This window comes from Oculina patagonica, chromosome 8 (assembly GCF_052425735.1).
Source record: "Oculina patagonica isolate OP01 chromosome 8, crgOcupat, whole genome shotgun sequence".
Lineage (NCBI taxonomy): Eukaryota > Metazoa > Cnidaria > Anthozoa > Scleractinia > Oculinidae > Oculina > Oculina patagonica.
In genome coordinates this window covers 22,864,639-22,889,970 of record NC_135765.1, presented here as the reverse complement: position 1 = coordinate 22,889,970, position 25,332 = coordinate 22,864,639, and the positions used below count along the sequence as shown (strand labels likewise).

Below are 25,332 nucleotides of genomic sequence, written 5' to 3'. Positions count from 1 at the left end.
GTAACTGCAAGCAAACTGAAGTGAAAACTCACCGCGCAAGCAAACTGCCGGCTGACATTCTGCGTCCTTCACTTCGGTTTGCTTGCGGTTAGCTTTCACTCCGATTTTCCTGGCCGTTAGCTATTTTAGCTTTTTATCATTCATACCCCTACCGAAGAAAATCTGAACGAAAAATAAGGTCATCCCAATAAAATGTTTCGTTTCCCATCGCCCTGTCTCTTGTGATGGTGGGTCGTTCGGTCGGGCAAAAAAAAAAAAATAGAAAAGAATGAACACTTGAAGGGTTCCAGAAAAGGCCGGGCTGCTAAGTAAGAAAGCCTGACTACAAAGTGAACACGAAAACGTGGTCTCTTCGTTCCTTATTCCTTATTAAACAGTCTTTGAATATTGTAGTATCGATGTATATTATAGGCAAGCACATTACATCATACCAATTGTTGTTTAATAATAAAACAAGATCGTGTGCTTGTAAATTGAAGTACTTGCTTCTTTGACTAGTGAATATGGATTTTTTTTTTACTTTTCGAAAAAAATGGGTCGGTCGGGCAAATTTTATTGGGATGGCCTAATCGTGTTTGGAGAGTGGTCAGTTTCTGAAACCTTTTACATGTATATCCTATTCACGGAAAACCCGGTCTTTGTTTAAAACTTTGGCTAGTAAGTGTCTTTTTTGGAACGTTTCTTTTTTGAAAGTAGAAAATCAAATCAATCCCAAATATTGGTCCCATTGCTTCTAAGTATGTAAATTAATATCTTTAGTTGCTAGCCTGCGAGTAGGCTCTGCTCGCAGGCTATCTGGTTGTGTTACGATAAACAATTCATCCAGATGTAAAATCAAGTTGAGGTAAAATATAAGAAACATCTCGCGAAAAATGACGAAATACGTTCCATAGTCACCACCAACAATGCAGTCACATCACAGATGACATCGCGTGACACTGCTTATTTGACAGTGACAGGTTACCTAGCACCTTGCACGCAGATTGTCACGAACAATGAAGTTTACTTTACTTAAATTTCCATATTTTATATCCAGGAAAATATGGCGAAGGGACTTGGTTTATGGCCGTTAGCGTTATGTATAACGTTACTTCACATTAGAACCACACGTCCTAAAATTGTGGAAGGGACTTTGAGCACGAAAGAGGTAGTTTGAAATTGCGAAAAAGAATAAGTTTGGTTTGAAGGACACTGCGGCCTGAAGCTGTTCACTTCCTAATAGATTAATTAATCGCTTGCTCTTTTCCTATTCTCTTTGACAGAACTGGGCCTTCTTAACAAGCTTTTGTTACAAAGATTCTAAAGGAGAACTAAAATACCATTTTGAATATCCAGAGGTAGGTTGCTAAACGTTCTATTCGAGCAGGTCATGACCAGTTGGAATTAGCAATGTATTGAAAACATTCCTTCGATCACATGCATTACCTAGTTTATTTATTTGTTTGTTTCTTTCCTTGCAGACCTATGCTACACAGAATATTCTTCTGTACTTTGACGATCAATGGCCATCTGTTTTTCCTAAACCAGATATGGTAAGAAGCAATATGTCATATTTGTTGGGTGAACTTATAAATAAACTCGGCGTTGATGTAGGGCCCCCAATTAAATTGGGGGGCCCCCCCCCCCGGGGGCCCCCCCCCCCCCCCCCCCCCCCCCCCCCAAAAAAAACGAGCAAAAAAAAAAAAAAAAAAAAAAAATGGAAACAGCCACCGCCCTTTGAAAAATCCGGATCCGCCCCTATGTTGTTGTGTATAGTTATAGCTACTAAGACAGAGAAGTGCTCACTTTCATGTCAAATGTCTAATAGTCTTTGTAAAATTCATTAACTATTCATTAGGGTGCAAACCAATCCCCCCCCCCCTTTTTCCCAAAACACAAAAAAAAACAAAAAAAACAAAAACAAAACCAATCCCAGCACATGCAGTATTCAGATCACATGTACACAACTGTAAACCCCAATACAAATCAAACAGTAGAATTAACTTTTGATACAAACTCCTGCTCAGCTAATTAGTATTCATTAACTTTTGATACAGACGTCTACTGATTCGCATAACAATACTTTGCATTCAATTTATTGTCTTCATAATTCACAAGTAGAATAAAATATTCGCGTCCGATCTGTATTGTAAACGCCCATACAGATCTCCCGCTCATATTTTATCTACTACTTATTCATCATAATAATTCTCCTTATCTAGTACAATATATTCTACTTTTACACAGGACTACTAGTTATTTTAAATCATGCAGTATAATAGCATAGCAATGTTGCTATAGTAATCAATACAATACAGATGTGATACAAATTATTTATTTTAAATAAATACATGTATATGTTTTCATTGGTAATTAAACTGTTGTTCGATGCATACCCTATCCTAAACACTAGGGCTACATCCACACAAAGCCTGGTAAATTTGAAAACAGTGTTTTTGTGCCTTTAATGCTAAAGAAGTTTTGTTATTAAATTTATCCAGCTTTATAAGTGTAGCCTAAGCCAGGCCAGACACCTTTTTTCTTCCTTTTTTCTTTTAAATATGTGAATTCAAAGAAAACTGGTTGAAATATAGAGGTGCATTTATCTTTAAGGGTTAATTTGAGAAATATAATGTGTTTTTTGGAAACCGGTGTAAAATTAATGATTTCATTATCATCATCGTCATCATTATTGCATCGTCATCATCGTTAATGTTGTCCCAATTGTCAAACTAGTAAGCATGAGTAACTGCAAAAAAACTGGGCAAAATTTCCTTTTATCTGATTTTTCATGATATTAAATGAAATCATAAATGAATATATATCCAGTGCAATTTCACAGGATATTGTTAAGTATTTAATTAATGTCCTTGTTTTGTATGTCATTTTGTGCTCTGTATAACATTAAGTTGAATGGGAACATTGTTAATTTTCTAATAATATGTAATTGATATTGAAGATAAATAGTGGCCACACTGTTATTCAACAGAATTGTACTGATAAAGAAGACAAGCTTTTCAGAGGGAATAACCAAGTCATAAACCTCACAACCGATTACATATGGTCAGGATGTAAAAAGAAAGAGCTGTCTTCAACATATTTAGATTGCACTGGTAAGAAATCAATATAATTCAGTTGCTTGAAATTCTGAAAAAAGATAACTACGATGTTTTCACGGAAGTGCATATACATTTAAGTTTTTTTCTTACAACTCACTTGGATGTACATGTCCTTTTGCATATAGATTGGCTCAGTTTGACTAGAGAGCAAAATGCTTCTAAATTCAGTAAAGTTTAGCTTCCAATGGACGTTCGCTCAAATCATAGGCTAGCAAAATTCCGAGACTCCTAGACAAAGGTTTTCAAAATTCAAGATTTGCAGCTGAAACCCTTGTAATTCAAGTGAATGATTTTGAGGCCTAACAATTTTTAAAAGCTGAGATTTTGAGACTTGCCCAAAAATTGCAAAGATATATGCCAGCTAATTTAATTAGCACTGCTCTTCAAACTGCTTCTGACAACAAATTGTGTCTTTCTTATTTTTTCCAGGGGATCGGCGATTTGTGTCAAATCGTGAGAGATGGTGGCATTTAGCAGTCAGTAATTGTAAATCTAATAAGGTGGGCACTAGTCGTAGCCAGTATTTCTTGTTTCTCAGAAGGTCTTGGAGTACTTTAATTAGGAAAATGAGCATTCCTATAAGCATGCAAGCAAGCAATCGTTGGAGGCAAATGATATAACTAGTAAACTGCTTTAACCTTTGCAAAGACCCTGTAAGCCTGCACCTGTCTGCTTTTTGCAGACTGCAGACTGGACTTGCAGACTTTCACTCCGATTAGGCCTACTACGCACTCTGGTTAGCCTACTATTCACTTCAGTTAGCCTAAATAGCAATCTCTTAGTCTGCAGTCTGCAAATGTCAGACAAAAGTATTTCTTTACATTTTCCCAAATTATGGTCATTATTTAATTTCAATTGGTGAATTATCTTGACTTGTGTGATATGGAGTGTGTATTGTTGCTACTTAAAGAATTTTGATTTTGATCACTCTTGAGATTAAAGGGTTAAGTGGAAAATATTATATTAAACAATTTCATGTTGATAAATTCAACTGATTATGGCATTTCAGGGACTGTTGTTGAAGTACAGATTGGAGTCAACTGCAGGAGATTGTATTTCACATGGAAGAAGTATGTACCGGTACTTCTAGAGTTCAATCATGACATTTAGAGATCCATGAACTAGTGAACCGTTCATTAAGATGAAATATGTATAAATCCTTTGATTAAATCCTAGAGTGTTTGGGGTAAAACACATTTTTGAGACATTTTTTATATTTTCTAGTCAGTTCTGAGTTAAATCAGTTCTAAACTACTCAATATCGCATTTGCGACATGACGGTGAGCCTTGGTTAAATTCCACAAGCATCATGTTGCATGACATTCTTGCTTATGTACGCGCACAATTTGACATTTTGGATGCAAAAATATCCCACCTCCTTTGACTTTCCATTCTTTTTCTTTTTCTTTTTTTTTTTTTTGCTTTTTGAGAGTTGCTGTTTTGATGTGATCTTATATGGACTATTAACTAGTAAAATTATTTTTTTCCAATTTGTTTTCCAGGTGTTCTTCCAATGCACAAAGCTTTTTTTGTTGCATTTATTGTGGTGTGGATTCTTGGTGTCTATGAAGCAAGTCTGAAAAACTAACAAATAGACACAGATAATTCGCAGCCGTCATATTCATCCATGAATTAAGGAATGCAAAATGAAGTCTGTCAGCTGTACTATTCCCATGATGACAACAAGTCAATCAGTTTCTTAACCAAGATGCAAGCATACATGCACATGCAGTGAACAGCTTTTGTTCATATTCCAGCTGTAAATAGCGCCATACACATTTATACATTAATTTGCTCTCTACATTTTCCTCAGTTGCACTGACGAAGGTTTTTGTAACACAAGCCAAACATTGGCAAAATCATTTTCAGTGTCTTTGTAATTATCCAGTTGTAAATAGAGCATATATAACACATGCACAGTTCACATATAATCATCGTACATCATTAGTCATTGTATCATGTTTATTCATCCTAAGTTTATTATGTTTGTAAACACTTATATGTTTATGCTGTTTTTATTTTAATTAGCATGAAAATAGCCTGCATTGCAGCCGGACGTGTCACAAAATCAGGCTAAATGAAAACAGTTGTAGCTAAAAAATATAAAGTTTAAAACTATAAGGTAGGAGAATAATGATTTATTGAACTTTCACTGTTATGACCAATTTGGTTGGCCAAAAGGATGAATATGATGTCATAGGTGAATTATACAGTTGAATCTCGAAAACTGGAACCCTCAATAACTTGAACCCGGCTTCAGCTAACCTGAACCTTTTCTGATTACCCTCCAGGTTGTTTTCTTACTAACTGTACCCTCGATAACTCAAACTTCCGATGTCTCAAAGCTTTTTCGATTTTCCCTTGAAGGTTCGAGTTATTGGGATTCAACTCTAGTTATGATACAAATTGTAGGGGCATGTATTATTTGTGATTTAGGCCAGCTATCCTAGCTTATAAAGTAATTTTTATTCAGCAGATCAATGTGTGTAATTTTAGTCTTTGTAATGGTTTAATTGTGTTTAGGGAACTCATTGTATCGCCATTTTTACTAAATACCCATATACCCGTATAACATGCAGCAGGAAAAAAATATAAAAAATAAAACTGTAACAACTCAGCACAGTTTATCCAGAAATGGATAATTACTTTATTGAAGAATAAACAAAAGTCAAACAAGGATTGCAGTAATAAGTTCTTGGGCTGCCTGTTGTGCCATTATGGATTACAACACTTGTTTGGGTGTCCTGTGGACCTCCATACTTCTCTTAGAGCCGCATTATTCCAGCTGCATTTCTCTGTTTTCTGAATAACAAAAAAGGGACTGTATAAACATTTGATATTAAACTTTTTTAAAATTTAAATATTAAGCCTCGGACGTACAAGGGGGGGGGGGGTTGGATGCCACCACCCCCATAAGTTTTTTCCCAAATTTTGGAAAAAGGATTCACTCTACAATGCTGAAACTTTCAGTAGCTGTTCATTCATCCTTTGCGGAAATTTTGATATGTCTCCATGGTATTTGACGTTGCCATGGCAACGTCATAAATACAGGCAGGTCTTGCCAAAAATCGTCATTTTTAACATTTTTCTTGATTTTTTTCCAGTTTTTTTAAACAGAAGTGCAAAATTTGTTTATTTTTACCTCCATAAGCATTTGGCTGTCTCTCCGTGTGCTTCTGTCACTTGTAGAGTAAGCTAAGGGCTTTCTTCTCAGTGCAAAATATATTCGCTACGCCTTAATATAACGAAAACTCCGGGGAGGGGTTCCAGCCCCCCCCCCCCCCCTTGTACGATGGTGGGGGTATGAGTTTGCTTGTACGTTCGAGGGTTAAAAGCTCTACTACAGCCTTCGTCAAACTTTCGGAGAGCTCGAGCTGTTTTCTGATTGGCTAACGAGCATCAGAAATTTTTAACGCACGGGTACCGATCGTCCATAGTTCATAGTAATTTTTCTTTGACAATTCTGTCCAAGGGGGAAAGGCGCAATGTGGTTAAGCTTACGTGAAGCACCAACCCGTGAAACAAGGCCAGACCACGACACCGGGAACTCCGTGCCCTACTCTTTGCGATAAGTGCGTCGGTTCATACATACAACTACTACTACTCTCCCCCCCCCCCTCGTCTCCACATTCTCCCACACAACTCCCCCCCCTCCCCTCCTTCTCTCCCCCCTACGATCAGGCGCCTCCCCCCACACCTGTTTCACTGTCCGCGGCCCTCCCTGTCCTCCTATTTCACAGTCACATCTGGTCCGATTTTAAACGTCTCCTGCTGACCATATAACACTGAAGATACAGGAGACGGGACCTACGATTTATCGTCCTTATCCGAGAAGACTAGAACATCTAACCATTTGCAGATGTGATATTACAAAAGCAGTACAATCTCCTCAGTTATTTTAAGACCCCGAGTGTTGGTCCGGTCTGGGACACGAACCCGAGACCTCCCGCACGGTAGTCCGGCGCTCTACCAACTGAGCTAATCGATCGTCCGATACAATATATATGTATCTACTACTTCATTCTAGTAGTAACAGTAATAGTAATACTTTATTGAATCTCCCAATCAGCGCTTTTCAGACCCAATTCATGAAGATTCTGAAGATTTCATCTAACATTTTAACGAAAAAAGGGCCTATTACAGGTAAAAAATAAATTTGGTTGCCAGAAATAACAATAATGTCATCAAATTATTTTTAGCAGGACATGCAATACCAGACAAAAGCGTCGCGTCACAACTCGAACAGCGGTTTCAAAATACGCTGACAGTCTGAAAAATCTAGTACAGTAGGGGGATGTTTGAAGTTAATCTGTAAGAGTACTTACCTCATCACTGCCCTGACGGACATTGACAACGTTTCTTTCCTCTGATAAACGAGGAAGGCCCTGGGGAACTGCAAATCACAAAAAAAAAATTGAGTACTTACGAACGGACACCTTCCGAACGCGGACATATCGTGGTGGTCCCAGCTACTTACAAACCTTCATTTTAGAGCGATTTTCAATTGAGTGTCGGGGGTAATTCGCGTTTGCTTTGGTTTTACTCGCGCCAATTTCTAAACCAATCATAAGTAAAACCAAAACCAATCGTGACTCGCTCACACACGTTTTTCCGCGCTTAGCGCTGGCCACATATATTTGTCGAGTTGATTGGTTTCCTGGACTGCCTGTGTCCTTTGTGATTGGCCAGAGAGCTGAGATTACTTTGGTTTTGGTTTTAGGACACTCAATCGCAGATCGCTCGAACCTGCCATAAGAGAATACTTGGTCATGTTCCAAGCCACATACAAATATATACTTCATTTTTAACCTCCCGTTAGGCTTTGGTAGATTGTGCTAGCATAATTTTTGGCATAATTGGAGCTAAAAAGCATAATTTGTGAAACGAGCACTGCCACGGCATAATTAGCAATTTTTAGCACTTTTTGGAGCATAAATTCATAAAATTTAGTAAATATGGTGTACTTTCTACAGAAATAAATGAAATTTAGGTAGTTTGTTCTTGCAATGCCTGTTTTAGCTATACAATTGTGATTGTTAAGTCGTTGGAGGCATTTTACAAACGGTTCAGAGATGCGAGCAGCTAATTTGGATAGCTGACGGCCGTGACAAACTGCCATAAAAACAAATAAATTTACAACAACAGTTTATTTGAAAAACATCATAATTTAGTGTCGTTATTGCGCACCTCTATGTACAGAATCTACGTCATTTTGGGAGCATAATTTCGGAAATCAGAAGCATAATTTGGGAAATCTGGCATAATTTTTGCATAATTTGGCAAAATTTTGAGCACTGCTAGTAGCATAATATGCCACTTTTAGGAGCACAATCTACCAAAGCCTACCTCCCGTAAGCAGACACTTTCAGGTCCAAGGGGTCCGCATAGGAACACCCTTGACAGTATACAAATCCAAAACGAAATGGAAATACACAACGGCTACCATATTTTCCTAACTTCTATAAATTGTGTAATTCTTGTTGTTTTCATTGTTTTTCAAGTGCATTATCAAAACAAACTTGTGAAATAATTACTGCATGTCGAGGATCAGCATGTTTATTTAGAGAAACTCGAGTACTAGTACATATACTTCTGCTGCTGGTATTTATCGCTAACGATATTAGTAGCTGGAAACGAGTCGAGAGAGGCCAAACCAAGCAACAGTCACTGTGGATTCATTCAGTGTTTTCTCATTTTTTATGAATTTTTTTTCTTGTCTAATCTTTGACGATTATGTTTTGCTCGGGTGTTATATACGATAGTAAAAACAAGGGGAAAACGAGGAAAACTGACAACAATAACTAGTGCTTGAAACAATTTTCTTTTTACTCACTGATACCAAGAGCCGGTCCGTCTCTCTCAGGTCGATATGAATGATGGGAAGGCCACTTCTTCCCTCCTCCCAAAGTATACTGGGACGGGTCTCTGTAACTAAAGCGCGAGGTGGACTGGAGACTATAATGGATTGTGGGTGGGCCTCCTGTGAAAAAAGACAAAATTCACGAAAATTGTTTAACGTATGGCGAATGGCAGCTATCACGTTATCATCGTGATTTTCTCAGCATATTTTCTCCGGCCACACTCAGCTGCAATATAATGAGTTTTTAAACGAAAGTACTTAATTGTGGACTGGATTTTATCCTTTTAAAATATAAACGGTCTTCCTTGGCCGATTTTGAGATAAATTGTTTACATTTATCTACCATGTAGATAAAAAAGCATTTTTCGCAAGCTAACACTCCTTTGCAAAGTTAAAAAATTCTTGTCCTAGGTTTAAGATTTAATATTTATCTCACTTGTCGGTTTAATATTACACTAACACTTTACGCCGTGAACCATTATGTAATCTTCAATAAAAAATGATTTGTTTTAAAGAAACATACCTCTTTCTTCGTATGGTGACACGTCTGAGAAAGGGCCACTCGAGAAGTTAGTCAAATCTGTTGGAAAACATTTTGTGTTGATGCTCATAAATCATTTCTGCTAGATAATAAGTAAGCATTTTATATGGCAAGTAAGAATTAATTAGTTTAATTGAAGTTCTTAGTGTGTTTTAAAATGCAGCACAAAGATCAATTCCAATCTTGTTATTCATAAGTGCATCAAGTTTATTTTTTTCTGTTTTCTTTTTTGCGTGTAAGTATTTTCATTTTGTATTGCACTGCTTGAATGAATGAATTAAAAAAATAAATAAATAAATAAAATAAAAACGCATTCACTTTTAAGGGTGTTTCATGAAGATGTTCTCAGCAAATATAATGGTGATTTTGTTTTGCTTATCAAAATGGAACTTACCCAAATGTCCCACAAGAGTTGGGTATCTTGTCTTCGTGTGACGAAAGTCTGGGTTCCAAATAGCATAGGGCTGAAAGTAAAAAAAATGCACGCACACACAACACTCATTGAAAGTTTAACATAATCAGAAAATCCCTTCACCCTCAGCTTTTGGTAAGGAAATCGATATGCAACACGATGAAAACCCAAAACAAGAAAAAACTGTGGTCCTCGCGAAAGACTTTGGCGCTTTAAGTTAGAAAATATCCATCAATCCATGCCCCCCTAGTAAAACCCTTTACGAAGTGTCAGCCCAGCTCCTTTACAAGATAATCTTTTTCTTTAAGGCAGTGTTACACGGGACAACTTGCAACGACAATATTTTGCGCAACAATGTTGCGCAAAAAATCCAACAACGTGTAACATGGTATGAAGGACGATTTTTCCCGGTTTTTTTTCGCTTTTTTGACTCGGCATGACGCTGCGAGATTTTGAACCCAAGTCAAAAACTTGTGCAGTGCAGTGCAGTGCAGTGCAGTGCAGTGCAGTGCAGTGCAGTACAAGCAACGCAAGGTGACGAATATTTAGAAAGCTAGTTCGTGTAACAGGTTTGCCGTTGATATTTTGCGCAACACCTTCCCAGAATTCTGTTCAACATGGCCTGGACGTGCGTTGCTTAGATACGCAAAATGTGCCGGGTCGACGTTGCGGCTCTTGTAACATGCATGTTGCCAAGTAAATTTTGTACGATGTTGCGCGAAAAGTTGACTCGTTTAAAATAGCACAAACGTTGACGGGGTGTTGCGCGAAAAATCGTCGTTGCAAGATGTCCCGTGTAAAACAATCTTTGATTGTCTATTCAGAAGGGTGTAATTATTGAAAACTGGTTAAAAAAGTCAATATGGCGGAGTGACTAAACAGTTTTGCTGCGCGTAAAGCAGTTTTCAATTGAGTGTCTAAGACCAAACAAAAGCTATCATTCAGGCGAAATGTTTTCTCGTTTTGCCATGGCTTCATGGCGCGCAGAAACATGGAATGTTTCTGGGAAACCTGCGCGCGCTAAAAGTGTTTTGGGCAACAGGTTTCTCGTTTTGCCCCTTGTTTATTTTTGGTTTGTTTTTACTGCTTTGATGTTTTTCTGCTTTCAAAACAATCGATTAATGATTAAAAGAAGGATAATCAAAAAAATAACAGGAAAAACAAAAACAAAAATGCCAACTCAAAAAGAGAAAAAATAATAAAATATCGGTCACTTCGGGAATGCGCAATTGTGGTCGGTTGTATTCTGAATTTTTGCCAAAAAAAAAAATCTTAAAAATCGTAAGAGATATGTCTTAACAAATCTTACACACGTAGCTTTTCATGCCAGGAGCCGATTGGCCGTTCTATAATTCGCTTACAAACTTCATTGCAACAAAAGGATTGTAAAATGTCCACCATACCTGAGCATTCGAATGCAGCGGACTCTGATAAACAAGTCCCAATGGTTGTGGGTTGTGACGACGAGTCGGCGACAGAACACGTGCTTGAAGATCACGTGGTTTTGTTTGCACGTGACCGTGGTGTATAAGTGTCGTTGTCTTCCTTCGCCTGTTTGCAAGCATTGCGACCGGCGCCATTTTGAAAGTGCAGCTACTCTGCAACGGTTAATTTTGCGCGCGGAAGTTTTATATTCGTGATGAAACAGTGACATTAGAATTTTAATGTGACTTCTAATTGGATCCGCGTTTATGTATCTTGAACACTCTTCGAAAAAGTTGGATGATTTAGCACTAAAATTTTTTTTAGGAAATCTTAACATTATAGTTTAAGGACGTTTTTCTCACATGAGAATGAATGATTTCTGTAATCTCAAAAGGAAACTAAAGCTGGCTCGAGAAATCGGGGGTAAATTTGCAGTGTTCAACTTACTGAAGCAAAACCAGGGGAAATGACTTTGAGATATCGGGAGGTTAGAGAAATCTTGATTCAACTGTCCTTTTTTAAATTTTGTCGATATATGTACGGCACCAAGAACGTGGACCCTGGCGAAGTCCGACTTTGTGCGAATGTGCAAAGTGCTCGTTATAGATTCTCCTAGAGCGGAATAAATTCTGAGTCCGTGAATCGCGGGAATTTATAGAATTCGCGTTCTTAATGCTTTGTAAAAGAAAAGAGATTGGAGAAACTCTAAAGCTGTGGAATGCGCAGCATCAATCTGGAAATTGTGTAGTTTTGATTCCTCTGAAATAATGAATGTATGAAGTCATATATTTGAACTGCGGATGAAGAATAAATGAAGAGAAGATCCTCGCAGTTATGAACAATTTGTGTTCATAACTGCGAGGATCTTCTCTTCAATTTATTTTGATTTCTCTGTTCGTTATTTTTAAAGGAGCTACGTCACGGACAACCCACCTCGAAAAAACTGGCAAGTTTATTCAAGTTTGTCTGCTGTAGTAACAGATGTCGGGTTCCTGTCCGTGTCAGGTCGGCGGTGTTTCGTCTGCAGTGTGTGTTCTGGCGGGTCAGGTGTCGTCGGTCGGTCATGTACGTGATGTGGTGCGTCTCGCTGGGCCGGTGGATTTCTGGTGACGTGATTTCACATCGCACAGTTTGTGTCGTCGGTTCTGTCAGTCTTGATGGCGTCATGTTCTCGTGTTGTGTTACGTCTGGATTCGTCGGGGTGCGTTAGTCGTCAGGTGCGTGGTCGGGGGACCCCTCGGACTTGGTCGCTCGGTATCCAGGTGTGCGTCGGTGTCCGTGTCGGTAGTTGCGGTACTGAGCCCGCTCGTGTCGTGAGTGTCAAGGTCTCGCTCTCTCCCCGGATGATCATCTCGCCTCTGTCTCCTGGGTTCACCACTTAACATTGTCGTTCGTAATCTGTCGAAATCTTCGTCAGTCGAAACCATCCTCGGTTGTTTTCACGTTTTTACAACTCCTTTGATGTTTTTCTACATTACACAACTATTATTTTGAGGTTTTCTTCAATTTTGAGGTAATCAGAAAAAATGACTTTAAAGATGATTTCCAGTCCGTACTGCGCAATCTCGGCTGCAATGTTTATGTGAGCCTCACACGAAGGGAATGTTTACAAGCAAAACTAAAAATTCCGTGACAAACTTACCTTTTTCTTCATTATTAACGCCAGATATCCTTGCAGAACAAATAATAACGAGTAAAAGAACCTTGACGCTATTTCAAACCGACGTTTCAGCTCATGGGGAATTCTTGAACGAAACGAACCGTAATGGCGGACTAAAATTCTTCATGTATGCTGTCACCGAAGTGTAACGTTTCAACGAATTCAAAACAAAAACGAAAACAAACCGCGAGTCTGCGCAGTACTGAATAGAAATCAGCTTTAAATGGCCGTGATATTGCTTCTTTAATTTTTTGCTTGGTTATTTTTAGCTTGTTTCTTAAAAATGATATCTTATTCATTTTTGTTTTCAATGTATTGCAATTATCCTATGTTTTAATCACTATTACGTTTTTTACTTGTTTTTTTTTTCGTGTTTGAGCTTACATTTTCCAATCACGTGATCTGATGGGTGAAGTAAACAACTTATTCAATTAGATCACGTGATAGCAAACCAAAATAGTAGCTTGTTCAACACCCTACTCTCGAAAAAAGTTAATAAGTACTTTTCAAGTCATGACATGACAAGTTAACGACTGAAATAAAAAGCCGAAATACCAAAAATGACTACAGAATAAATGAAATATATATCATTTCTTTCAACTAAATGTGCTTGTTTTAAAAGGTGATTAGCTGCAACCTGCTAGTCTTTTGCTGTCATTTCGCTGGATTCAAAAAAAAGAAAAAAAAAAAAAAAAAAAAAAAAAAAAAAAAAAAAAAAAAAAAAAAAAAAAAAAAAAACCTTTTTACCCCCCCTTTACTCCCACACATAAAAAAAAAATAAAAAAAAAAGAAAAAAAAAAAAAAAAAAAAAAATGAGAATTTAAATAAAAAAAAAAAAAAAAAAAAAAAAAAATTAACCGAATTTTTGAAATTCGCGTTAATTACATGTAACGTTAATTGCCCTTAATAAGGTAATTTCTTTAAATTAATTTGTTTACTTCGCGCGCTAGTTGCCCTGTAATTGGTCTCCTGATTGTGACGTGCTAATTGGACGCGCTCATTACCAATTGTTCATTTTCAGTCAAGAGTTCGCCGAGAGAAGACGTGTTTTTCGCCGCTCTCGACAGTCGTCAATTCGCGATACGAAAGTTGAAAAATTCAACAAGATGAATGAATCAAAGGAAGAAACAGAAACTCCTATCAAGGAAACATCAGAGAAAGAGGTAAGAAAAGGCTTTTTGTTCGCTTAATTCACGATGAGTTATTTTTTTGCTACAATTTGTTTCGGTAGTGGTGCGCGCGCGTAAATAATCTTCCGCCTCGGGAAAAACTCGGGATCGACTTTGGGACGAACTTCAGCCGCTCAAAATCGAAAAATTAAACCGATTCTGACATTTCAACAACTTAAAATGAAACAAAAAAAGATGGAGGTTTTCCGTTCGATGTTTATATGTATCGCAAGCAAACATTGGGAAAAAGGTCAACCGAATGACGGAGATGGAGATAATCAATGTTATTTACCAATTAATTTATAAAATTTTAAAGATAATATAAAGTTTAAAACAACACGCACACGCAAGCTTAAACGAGCAGAACACGCACGCCAACGCCCAAGCCTACTACGACTACGTAACACCCACACAAAACATGCACGCACGGGCACACGCTTGTGTAAACGCACGTGTAAACACAAGCACAGCAGACAGCAGCAAAAACACACAAGCTAACAATACCCTCTGAAAGCTCGCCCGCACGCACGCTCGCTCGTAGGAACGAACGGTCACACAATAATTGATACTGTACTACTGACATCGGATTCGGATTAAAATTCAAATTTCGAATTCTGAATTGCGAATTCAACGTTTAAAAGTTCGTTCAATCCGCTGTTCCAAACTAGAAATTAAAAGGATGAATGATTTAAAGGAAAAAAAATCGAAACCGCAACCAAAGCAAGCATCTGAAAAGAAAGTAATCGGTAAGAGAAAGCTTAAAACTTGCGCTGAGTTTTTTTTTTGTTACGAACGGTTTTACGCGCGATTTTCAAACGTTTTACTGAGATATACCGCCTCGGAAAAACTCAGGATCGACTTAAATTGTGACAAACTTCAGCCGTTCAAATCCAGAAAATAGAGCAGATTCTAACATTTCAACAATTTTTTTTTCATAAAACAGAAAAATATTGGAAATTTTTGTTCAGGGCATGATTTTTATACTTGACAAATCGTGTTTAAAAGTCTCGTGCCACTTAGCCAACCGGAAGTAAAACTATATCCATCGCGACTAGTTAACACATGTTTCCCCGCGCTTAGCTTCTCTAGAAAGGTAAAGGTAAAGCAACTTTATTTATACACGGTTTGTGTTTAAAGCTAGAAGCTTGTAGGGCCGTGTATATGAAACAAATACTGAACAAAATGTAAAAAAAATATCATTTTAGAACAGGAGACCCAAAATCAAAACCCCGTCGACGCGCGGCACATACCCCTATCGTTATCTTAAGGGAAACGATTGAGCCGCACCTCAAAAATGAGTGCAAACAAGTTAAGCTTGGTTTGGTTTTTACTTCTGATTGCTTGAGAAAGTGGCACAAGTGTTGTATTATTATGATGAAGATACTAAGATTTTGTGCTATTGTAATACATTAAAGCTAGTGTTTCATTGCAGCACTGTTCCATTGCAACAATAGAACAAGTTTTAATGAGTAACAACATTATGGAGGCTGAGGAAGCTTTTGCAGTGAGGCGCTGGCAGGGCTTAAGAGGTATGTCCTAAGTTAGTGGCGGGTGTTAATCTATGGCTTTTTAGATCTGAAAGTTCAATAACATATTTGGCAGCAAATATGAATGAATATACAGAAGAATCCTGATTTCTTAAAAACCTTCAAAGGATAAAAACTTTGATTAAGAAAGCAGAACCTGAAGAATACGTTCGTCAGGGGAGATCACTTTTCATTCAAGTTGCTGGGAGGCTCAAGGGTTCAAGAAAAATGGATATTTATGGATATTTACTCCTTTGCATTGTAATTCCTCAGTGAACTAAAAAGTCGCACTTTTTAGATATTTTTGAAATTGTTTGGCCATTTATAAGTTAAAATAAGCCATATCCTGTGCAGAACGTCACTTGAAACATGAAGGCACAAGTATCACGCTTTTTGACAGTTTTCCCTGGCAAACGGAAAAGTACAAATGTGGGGATGGTTTTTGGGGTAGAAACATTCTCGTCCCCAGAATATACGATCCTTCTGGTCTGCGCCACCAAGTATCAAGACCGCTGGCTGGCTCCAACACTGGGAGTCCGCGATTCAAAAGGCCATTCTTAAATCTGACAATTCTGATTGGCTGAAATTACGAATAGATTACTTTGCGCATGCGCACAAATCAAGAAAAAGAGAATGGGTCAGAAAGTTTTTTTCTGTTTGGCTAATGAAGGTGCGGCAATTCGTCATGGATATTAATCGCACTGTAATGGCCATATAACTACTTTCACATGGAATGAGTGCACATCTGGGCTTTAGTGAATAACACTAAACTTAAAAGTGGCCCACATACATCTGTAGAATGCAATAAGGACCAGTGAGTGTTAACATCAGCATGCCTAGTGAAAGGGTTTCCTCTCCCTGCCAATGTTAATGAATGAATGAATGAATGAATCACTTTAATTAACCACGATAAATTACCTGCTTCTTCCGTAACCAGAGGAAACAACTAACATTGGATAGTGAGAGTAAAATCACTGAACGCTCCAATGATATTGCTCAATCATTAAATGACAGAGACAGTTTCCTCTGCAGGTAACATCAGCATGCCTGTTGAAGAGGTTTCCCCGCTGGATGCACAGAAGTCTTCTAAAGCTGTAGAAACAGTAGAAGCCTTTCATATAAGCGAGAACAACATCAGTGAAGTCACCTGTGATAATGCTGAAAGGAGTAACCATTCGTTGGCAGTGACAAGGTCGTCTGCAGTTAACATCGGCATGCCCATTGAAAAGGTTTTCTCACATGATGTACAAGAATCATCTGAAGTTTTAGCTGCTGAAAACGCCCTTAGTATCATTGACAATGAAATAAATGAAGCCACTTATGACTTTGGAAAAGGTAGTGACATTTCCTTGTCAGTTACTGGGTTCTCTGCAATTAACATCACTATGCCCATTGAAAAAGTATCCCCGCTGGATCTACGCAAGTCGTCTGAAGATGAAACCTTTAGAGAAAGGAAACGGAAGAGAAGCTGTGAAAACTGCGCGGACGAAACTGTGCAGCTGAAGAATAGTTACTCCGTCAATGAAGAGGAGTCTGAAGATTTAACTGAGCCATTAATAAAATGCAGACGGCTTTTAAGCATTGAAGATTCTTCTATTCCTACAAATTCCAATGGTGAAATGGGTTTAAAGCATCCTGAGGGAAATGTTTTTGAGGATCATATCTCTTCCAAGCATTCACTGGCGTCAAAAGAGTCTTGTGAGGATAACATCAACATGCCCACTGAAACAGGTCCCACACTTGATGTTGAAACGAGTGGCCATACATCGGCAGTGACAGGATCACCTGCTTCTAACGTCAGCGTGTCTACTGCAAAGGTTTCCTCGCAGGATGTACGCGAGTCATCTCAAGCTGTTCCTACCGAAGATGCTGGTAACATTAGCGAGAATGAAATCAGTGAATGCAATTGTGTAATTTGTGACCATTGGATGGAAGTGACCCTGTCGTTTCCGCCTTACATCAGCATGCCCGTTGAAAAGGTGTCTTCAACGAATGAACACGAGTCATCTGATCACGAAGCAACAGTAGACACCTTTAAACCACTTCAAATGAGCGACAACGACATCAGTGAAGTCACCTGTAATAATGGTGAAATGAGTGAACATTCGTTTGTACTGATGGGATCCTCTACTGCCAACACCAGCATGCCTACGGAAAAGGTTTCTTCACTGTATGTACAGGAATCATCTCAAGCATCTCAAGCTTTAGCTAACGAAGATGGTGATAAAAGTGACGAAAATGAAGTTAGTGAGTGTAGTTGTGTAATTTGTAAAGTGAGTGACCATTTGTTGGCCGTGAAACGGTCGTTTGCAAGCTTTATCAGCACACCGATTGATAAGGTTTCGTCATCTGAGTCATCTGTAGCTGACAAACCATCCGGGAACAGGGGTAAGAATGAATTCAGTGAATGTAGGAAGGTTTCTTCACTGGATGTTTACGAGCCAGCCGAGGCGAGAAATGGAAGGCAAAGAAAGCGGAAGAGAACCTCAGAACAGAACGTAGATAAGTCTGTCAGTCAGTCTGAAGATTTCCTCGAGCCATTATGCAAATCTAAACGGCAGTGTAACATTGAAGAGGCTTCTGCTCCCGCATTTTCCAAGGAGGTACTGTGTGGCAATGAAGCAGTGGAGGAGAACAGTAATCAATCTGACTCCAACCACGTCTCCGATTCTTCTAAGCTACAATATTATGTGCATGTTAATTCTGAAGAGGACAAGGTTCCTGCAGTTTCCAACGATGAACTGTGTGGCAATGAAGCAGCGGAGGAGAACAGTGATCAATCTGACTCCAACCACGTCTCTGCTTCTTCTAAGCTGCAATGTGACGTGCCTGTTAATTCTGAAGAGACCTCTTTTCCTTCAGTTTCCAAGGATGAACTGTGCAGCAGTGAAGTCGTGGAGGATAACAGTCATCAATCTGACTTCAGTCACGTCCCTGCTTCTTCTAAGCTGTCACATTATGTAAATGCAAATTCAGAAGAGGATACTGTTTCTGCAGTTTCCAGGGATGAACTGTGTGGCAATGAATCAGTGAAGGATAACAGTCATCAATCTCACTCAAGTCACGTCTTTGCTTCTTCCAAGCTGCCATATAATGTGCATGACAATTCTGAGAAGACTGTGGTTTCTGCAATTTCCAAGGATGAACTGTGTGGCAATGAAGCAGTGGAGGAAAACAGTCATCAATCTAACTCCAGTCACGTCTGTGCTTCTTCCTTGCTACCATATAATGTGCATGACAATTCTGAGAAGACTGTGGTTTCTGCAATTTCCAAGGATGAACTGTGTGGCAATGAAGCAGTGGAGGATAACAGTAATCAACCTGACTTCAGTCACGTCTCTGCTTCTTCTAAGGTGCCATGTGATGTGCCTGTCAATTCTGAGCAGATGGCGTTAAACTCAGTTCAAAATGCACTGCCGATGTGCGCTAAGATCAAGAATGAGGAACTCCCTTTGTCTGTTGGAACCGTGGCCTCTGATGTAGACACACCTGACACCATAGGATATGTCCGTTACTACCTGAGGACCGCGTATCAACTCCTGTTTGGTGCCACTCGCCACAATCCAGTTGTTTCTGTTACTCAGGAAAGCAGCGTCCATCAACCTCAGGCAAGAATATATTTTTAATTGCTTTTGGACACTGAGTTAATACATGCAGGCAAAAAACCTCACCTTATAAATTACTGTTACGCCGGGAATAAAATCAATTTATTGTTTTTGTATTACAGGAGTCGAGCACTGCACAGCTGTCTCAATCTACCAGAGCTCGTCGAGGACGAGTAAACACAGTGTGGAACGGAGAAGCCTTTGTTCCTGAGGTATGCGTAAAAGAAATATGTGTTCCCTTTCTTTATTATTTACACTAACCAATCACGTACTGCATTCGCACTAGGCCGAAAGAAGTGTTAGTAGGATTTCAAACTGAAACATGTTTCAATGCTTAAAAGTAATTAAAAAGATTTGATGTTAGTGCTGTAATATAGCATAAGCTTTATAATGATAAATAGCACATATCTGGAAGGAACAACTTTGCGTGGACAATGAAATTACAGTAAGGTTTAGAGTAAAAGTGTTTCGCATATACGTGTTTATTCTAAACATGTTTTGGTGATTATATGGATGCTGTATAGTCCTTTTCATTTCTTTTCGTTTTTATTTTTCCATAAAGTTGCTTGACAACAGATAATTCTCCGAGTAATTATTTGTACCAAGAACATTTTATTAATTTACAGAACATTTACACTAGCAAATTATGCCAAAAGAACAGCGGAGATTTTCCCTTAATCTGTGACAGTTTATTTTTTTTCTTATTGAGCTTTTTTATTTAAGGTAGATGTGTATACAAATGAGCTTTTTAACAATACAACGGGCAAAGACTAGACTACAACACCGGGAATTTCGTTCTCTATTCTTTACGATTACAAATAATTTGTGCCTGTTTAAAGCAAATTCAAACTTATGTTGCCTTTTCACCGTTTTTGCCACAGGTTCAGAAACGGGAACAAAACGCTCCTTATTTGCGGAGGCTACGACCAAGAAGACAATAACACCAGGTCGTCCTCGTTTATGGCAAAATGTCACCCAAGCCATGAACATTTGTTTTTATTTGTTTTTATTTTTTTACTATTTATTTTCGACATGATTTGTAAATAAGCAACATCTTTCTGCTTTGTGAGCGGGTAAAAATAATTTAAAATGAGTAAAAAACGGAAGAAAAAACAAGAATATTTCAAAAGAAAAAACACGATTTTTGTTTAAAAAACCTGACTTAAACTTTAACCCACTAACCCTCTTACCAGTTAACCATAAACCGCTAACCCACTAACCCTCTTACCATATAACCCTAAACCACTAACTCACTAACCCACTAACCCTCTTACCAGTTAACCCTAAACCACTAACTCACTTGCCACTAACCCTCTTACATCTTACACTCCTAACCCACTAACCCTCTTACATCTTAACCCAACCCACTAACTCACTAACCCACTAACCCTCTTAACCAAACCCACTAACAACAATATCCGCTACTGTTAAACCCAACTAACACCCAAACCTCCCTTTACCTCAAACCCTCCTGAATCTTTCATTACCCCAACAACCTTTTTTAATACCAACTTTCCCTATCCCTCAAATTTCTCACTATCGACCAACCTCCCAACCACTACCATAACGCCCGCTATCCTGACCCTTACATTACCCCAACTATCCTCAAACTTTCCAATTCCCCTAACCCACAATACCAATTTTTCAACGCAGTACATGAATGTTCCCCATTATCTCAATCCTCGTATCTACCAATATCTCCTTCCCACAAATTTCTGACTTCCCCAACCCTTACTATTCCTGAACCCTGCAATTCCCCAAACCCAAATGACCACCAATCAATCACTAACCACTAACTGATCTAACCCTACCCCAAATTCCCTGTCTTCCCCAACACTTATCCCTGAACCCTGCAATTCCCCAAACCCAAACTACCATCAATAAACCACAAACTACTAACTCTACTAACCCTAACCCAAACTCCCTGACTTCTCGAACCTGTACTATTTCTCGACCCTGCAATCCTCAAATCCACACTGCTACTAACTAACGACTAACCACTAACTCTACTAACCACAAACCACTATCTCTACTAACCACAAACCACTAACTCTACTAACCACTAACCAGTAACTGTACCAATCACCAACTACTAACTGCCGACCAACAAGCAAAAAAAGATAAAAAATCAACAAAAACCAATTCAAGAAAGTTAAGTCGTAAAAAAGTCAAACGCAAAAGGAAAACAAAACCAAAAGTTTAACAAGTAGAAATATACCAACAACTTTTAGTTTCAACTTGTAAAAAAGAAAAAACCCTGGAAGATCACGTGAAGACAAGCCTTGCAAAAATTTCCTTATTGTCTTCAGGTGCTTTGGAGGAAAAAAAAAATTTTTAAAACGAAATAAAAACAAGCTCACCCAAGCAGAAATTTGTTGAAGAGATAATTATTCTGGAATGTAACACTGGCAAAGAGGAAATTAAACTGTGCATTCATTTGTTTCAACAGTGTTTGTCAAATCTCTTAAACCAGGGCAGTACCTAACGGGGCGCAGTTGCCCCCGCCAGGAAAGCTACATTTCTAACATAGTGTTTGATTTTGCTGGGCAATTTCTTGAAGCTATATTGGAGTTTGCCCCCCGCAGCGGAGTTTAGCGGAGTTTGCCCCCGCAGACAAAAAATCCTAGGTACGATCCTGTAAACATTTAGCTAACTCAGGCTTAATTCATATTTTGCATTAATATTGGGTCCTAAGAATTACATTCAACCGGGTCTCTAAGAAGTAAGAAACTTAAGCTGCCTACCGCAAATGATTTAATAAACGCCCAGGGCGTCTATTACATTTTAGGGGCCCTAGGAAGGACGTTAAATAGATATGACTTTAAGGCGTTAATTTCACCTCAACTGTAAGAACTTCATTAAAACAAATTAGACGCGTAGAGTGCTTGCGGAGTAAGATAGAAAACAGAGTTTGTGAGTAGGAGACTAATCTAATTCTGCGCTTATGCAAAGCCCGGATGTCGTTAACAGTTCGATTTCGCAGTCTTCATCGTCACCGGAATCAGCCATGCTGACATCGTTGGCCTCTTTGATGTCCGAGTCAAGCAAGAAACTTAATTGCGTGATTTTACTTTATGGAACGTTACCTTGGCTCTTGAGGCGATTCTTAGAGGGGGATGGACCGTCTATTAGACAGCAGGCGTTTATAAGAGGGGGCGTATAATAATACAAACCTCACACCTTAAGGGGGGCGCTTATTAGATTTGAGGCGTTTACTTGGGTGTGGGCGTTTATTAGATCAGTATGGTATGCACGCACTACCACATGTCTAATTTATCTTGCAATTCGCGAAGACATGGCTAAATTCTTGGACACACAATTGTCAGAAAAGTCTAAATGAGATTTCCGAAGGCGTCCCTACTGAAACTTGACTGCTAAGGGAAAGATGTAATTATTGTTTTTGTATTTTTTTTAATTTTTTACAGCGTTCTGCAAGTAGCTTACAACACTTTACACGTTTACCCTACACTAAACTACTTTTAAGTAGTTTAAAAAAAGGTTATAATTATAAAGAAATTCATTACCTTTCCCTTACAATACAAAGCTAAATCAGATTCTTGAAGATAAGTATTATACACTCAGTGATCTTAGTGTTTCAAGCAATCTGATTGGTTCGCTATCTCGGGCTAATGAGCATTAATCAATTTTTACGAAGTGCACAATGTGTGATCCAAACGAAAAAAAAAGGCCGACGAAAAGTCGCGTTGTCGCCGGTGTTTCTGAGTCGCAAATATCAAGAATACAATGAGATGCTGACCCAGAAAAAACAAAAATGGCTACGAAATTTGACTCGGTGGTCTACAAAGTAAGAGAAGAATACATATTTCGCAGTTTTGCAGCACAATGTCCACACAACTCGAGTAAAACGAAAAACATTTGCCTACCGTCAAGTCCCTCTTCGCCCGGTATCAGTTTAAATGAATACCACAGATTTATCGACAGCAACATCAAGAGTTTTTTAACCAAGATCCTCCACAAATATCCAGGAAAACGTCTCTTTGTAAGAAAACATCCAGTTTTCACCACAGTTCTGCACATTCAGTATGATCGAAACTTTCAGGTGGATCCTTTGCCAACTGCCCTTTCAATTTTTAATTAAAGTGAACTTTAAAAGCTTTGATTTAACGGTCAAATTGTTTCGCTTGCAGGTTTTTGATTCAGATTGCTGATTTTAATTGTCTTGAAGGACCATTTGTTAGATTGTTATGAGGAGTTGGCCGAACCGAAGGCGAAAAAGATGCGTTTTAATTTATCCGGATAATGTCTCGTCTTTTATAATTAATCCGGACAAATTGGAAAACGGATAAATGTTTTGCAACATTATCATGAAGTGAAGGTGGTAAATACGCACTTTGCAAACCAAAGTTGATAAATATTGTATCCCACGCAAATGTACCCTTTTGGTACTTATTTTTGTGTTCTGCTCATTTGTCATAACGCCAAGCAGAACATATTGCAATCGGAAGAAAATGGAATGTGTGTAACAACTAGGTGCCCAGGCACATCACACAGGAAGCAGAGGAGTTCAGTTAGAACTAATCAACAAAAATACGTCGAGCGCAATTATTTTGAAAAGTGTCAACCGCTGTCTGTTGTGACCGTGTCTTCGAAAACTGAAACTTCCCGAGCGAGGCTTATTATTCACAGAGGTCAAACGCAAAAATTGACGTCACTTCTGGTTTTGGCCGCCTCGAACTTTCAAAGAATTTGAGAAGAAAGTGGGCAAGACTATTGTAGGAAAACGTTAAAGAAATAGGAAAACTCAGTTCATTCATCCGAAGACCCAAATTTGTATACGTGCAAGTAAAAGTATAAAGAGCGATCAAAAAAACGTTATTAAAATGTTTTTTTTGCACGTATACTTATTATACGCGCTTAAGGTCGCGGGGGACACCTTATGCTCATCATTATGCATTTATTTAAAGCGTATGCACGAAGTGCAACGACTGACATCGACAACTTTACGAGATATTTATGACTGGAAAAAAATATGAGCGCGTGCGCGTGATTTGATGTGTTCGCGTGTAGCACGGATTGTGAACAAAATGTTTACTTAAAATTGACGTATGGATCTTAAAAAATTCTCCTTTTTCCTTGAATTCTAAAACAAAGAAAAGTGTTAGAACTCTAAAGGAATTTTAACCAATTTACAGCAACACTTAGCTTTATGAATTTATATAGATTGTAGGAGGAGTAATCACAATAATATTCATAAACAATCGTGTCTTTTTTGAAACGCATTTGTCACAATTAAAGCATGGAATATAATTTTTAATATTACCATAATTACATCTCTCCTTTGGAAATCGTGTTTTGGTCGGGACACCTTCGGAAATCTCAAAGTTTGGACTTTTCCGACAATTTTGTGGCAGAGAATTCCGCGCGGATACAGAACTTCATGACCTGCCACTGCAGAGAGTTAAACTAGGAATACTGTAGTGTGTCATAACAGAAGCGGAATTTTAAAAGAGCGCTTTTAGAAAGAGGTAGAAGGCATTTAATTCAAATTTTTGCATTTAAACCATCATAACTTCCTGGCAAACTTAAAATTAAAAAATCCGCTTCTGTTATGACACACTAGAGATATTGACTGATCAGTTTTTGCCAAGATCACAGTGTGCTGTCTCATAGTCGATCCGTAAACTCTGCCACCAAATCATGTATCTCGTAATTTGTCACTTACGAGGTTATATCACCGCCGTTAAGTACAATCCACCAAATAAAAGATAATAGTCATGATCTTTCATCATTTCTATAGGTCGCTGTAAAATTTGAGCTTAATCGCACCCATAACAACCGAAATATAAGCCTTTTAAAAGATGCAGGAGAAACAAAATTTCGCCTCATGAATTTATTCATGCACAGGTATCCCCCGCGACCTTAAACAGACCTTTTTCTTGGCTCGTGATTTAAATCCCGCAAGATTTGCATGTTTTGTTTACCACCACTTTTTGATGTCATGTTTCTTTGCATGCACGAGGTTTTCAAATGTCGTCATAACTTGCGTGACGGATTACCTTGTGTTACCCAAAAAGA

The 25,332-nt window shown here is 38.4% G+C and overlaps 3 protein-coding genes across 5 annotated transcripts; 2 read left to right on the top strand and 1 right to left on the bottom strand.

Annotated features, from left to right (window-relative positions):
- Window positions 1–498: 498 nt before the first annotated feature.
- LOC144662201 (transmembrane protein 145-like) lies at window positions 499–5,623 on the top strand. Its single transcript, XM_078522962.1, has 7 exons — window positions 499–1,147; window positions 1,263–1,337; window positions 1,461–1,532; window positions 2,969–3,092; window positions 3,528–3,598; window positions 4,108–4,168; window positions 4,601–5,623. Exons 1-7 carry the CDS (start codon window positions 1,043–1,045, stop codon window positions 4,684–4,686), a joined length of 594 nt encoding a protein of 197 aa, XP_078379088.1. The 5' UTR covers window positions 499–1,042; the 3' UTR covers window positions 4,687–5,623.
- A 93-nt stretch (window positions 5,624–5,716) lies between these two features.
- Window positions 5,717–11,544, bottom strand: LOC144662200 (uncharacterized). Its single transcript, XM_078522961.1, has 6 exons — window positions 11,315–11,544; window positions 9,894–9,963; window positions 9,482–9,538; window positions 8,932–9,078; window positions 7,424–7,491; window positions 5,717–5,900 (listed from the first exon to the last, which is right to left on the bottom strand). The coding sequence occupies exons 1-6, from the start codon at window positions 11,489–11,491 to the stop codon at window positions 5,814–5,816; spliced, it is 606 nt and encodes a 201-aa protein (XP_078379087.1). The 5' UTR covers window positions 11,492–11,544; the 3' UTR covers window positions 5,717–5,813.
- Window positions 11,545–14,016: 2,472 nt separating this feature from the next.
- LOC144661924 (uncharacterized) lies at window positions 14,017–21,742 on the top strand. 3 transcript variants are annotated; one of them, XM_078522635.1, is made up of 5 exons: window positions 14,017–14,159; window positions 15,598–15,694; window positions 16,724–19,299; window positions 19,419–19,508; window positions 20,178–21,742. In XM_078522635.1, the coding sequence occupies exons 1-5, from the start codon at window positions 14,103–14,105 to the stop codon at window positions 20,235–20,237; spliced, it is 2,880 nt and encodes a 959-aa protein (XP_078378761.1). In that variant the 5' UTR covers window positions 14,017–14,102; the 3' UTR covers window positions 20,238–21,742. The 3 variants fall into 3 exon arrangements, with proteins under 3 accessions (XP_078378761.1, XP_078378760.1, XP_078378762.1); XM_078522634.1 differs by having other exon boundaries at window positions 16,712–19,299; XM_078522636.1 differs by lacking the exon at window positions 19,419–19,508 and having other exon boundaries at window positions 16,712–19,299.
- Window positions 21,743–25,332: the final 3,590 nt, after the last annotated feature.

Bases quoted from the DNA above. Each gene is read 5' to 3' on its own strand.
- LOC144662200 (XM_078522961.1), bottom strand. From the start codon at position 11,491: ATGGCGCCGGTCGCAATGCTTGCAAACAGGCGAAGGAAGACAACGACA. The intron at 9,079-9,481 runs GTATGTTTCTTT...CTTTTTTCACAG, and splicing joins GTCACCATACGAAGAAAGAG to GAGGCCCACCCACAATCCAT. The intron at 7,492-8,931 runs GTGAGTAAAAAG...TGTGATTTGCAG, and splicing joins CGGACCGGCTCTTGGTATCA to TTCCCCAGGGCCTTCCTCGT.
- LOC144662201 (XM_078522962.1), top strand. From the start codon at position 1,043: ATGGCGAAGGGACTTGGTTTATGGCCGTTAGCGTTATGTATAACGTTA. The intron at 1,338-1,460 runs GTAGGTTGCTAA...CTTTCCTTGCAG, and splicing joins ACCATTTTGAATATCCAGAG to ACCTATGCTACACAGAATAT. The intron at 3,599-4,107 runs GTGGGCACTAGT...ATGGCATTTCAG, and splicing joins GTAATTGTAAATCTAATAAG to GGACTGTTGTTGAAGTACAG.
- LOC144661924 (XM_078522634.1), top strand. From the start codon at position 14,103: ATGAATGAATCAAAGGAAGAAACAGAAACTCCTATCAAGGAAACATCA. The intron at 15,695-16,711 runs GTATGTCCTAAG...TGACAGAGACAG, and splicing joins GCGCTGGCAGGGCTTAAGAG to TTTCCTCTGCAGGTAACATC. The intron at 19,300-19,418 runs GCAAGAATATAT...TTTGTATTACAG, and splicing joins GCAGCGTCCATCAACCTCAG to GAGTCGAGCACTGCACAGCT.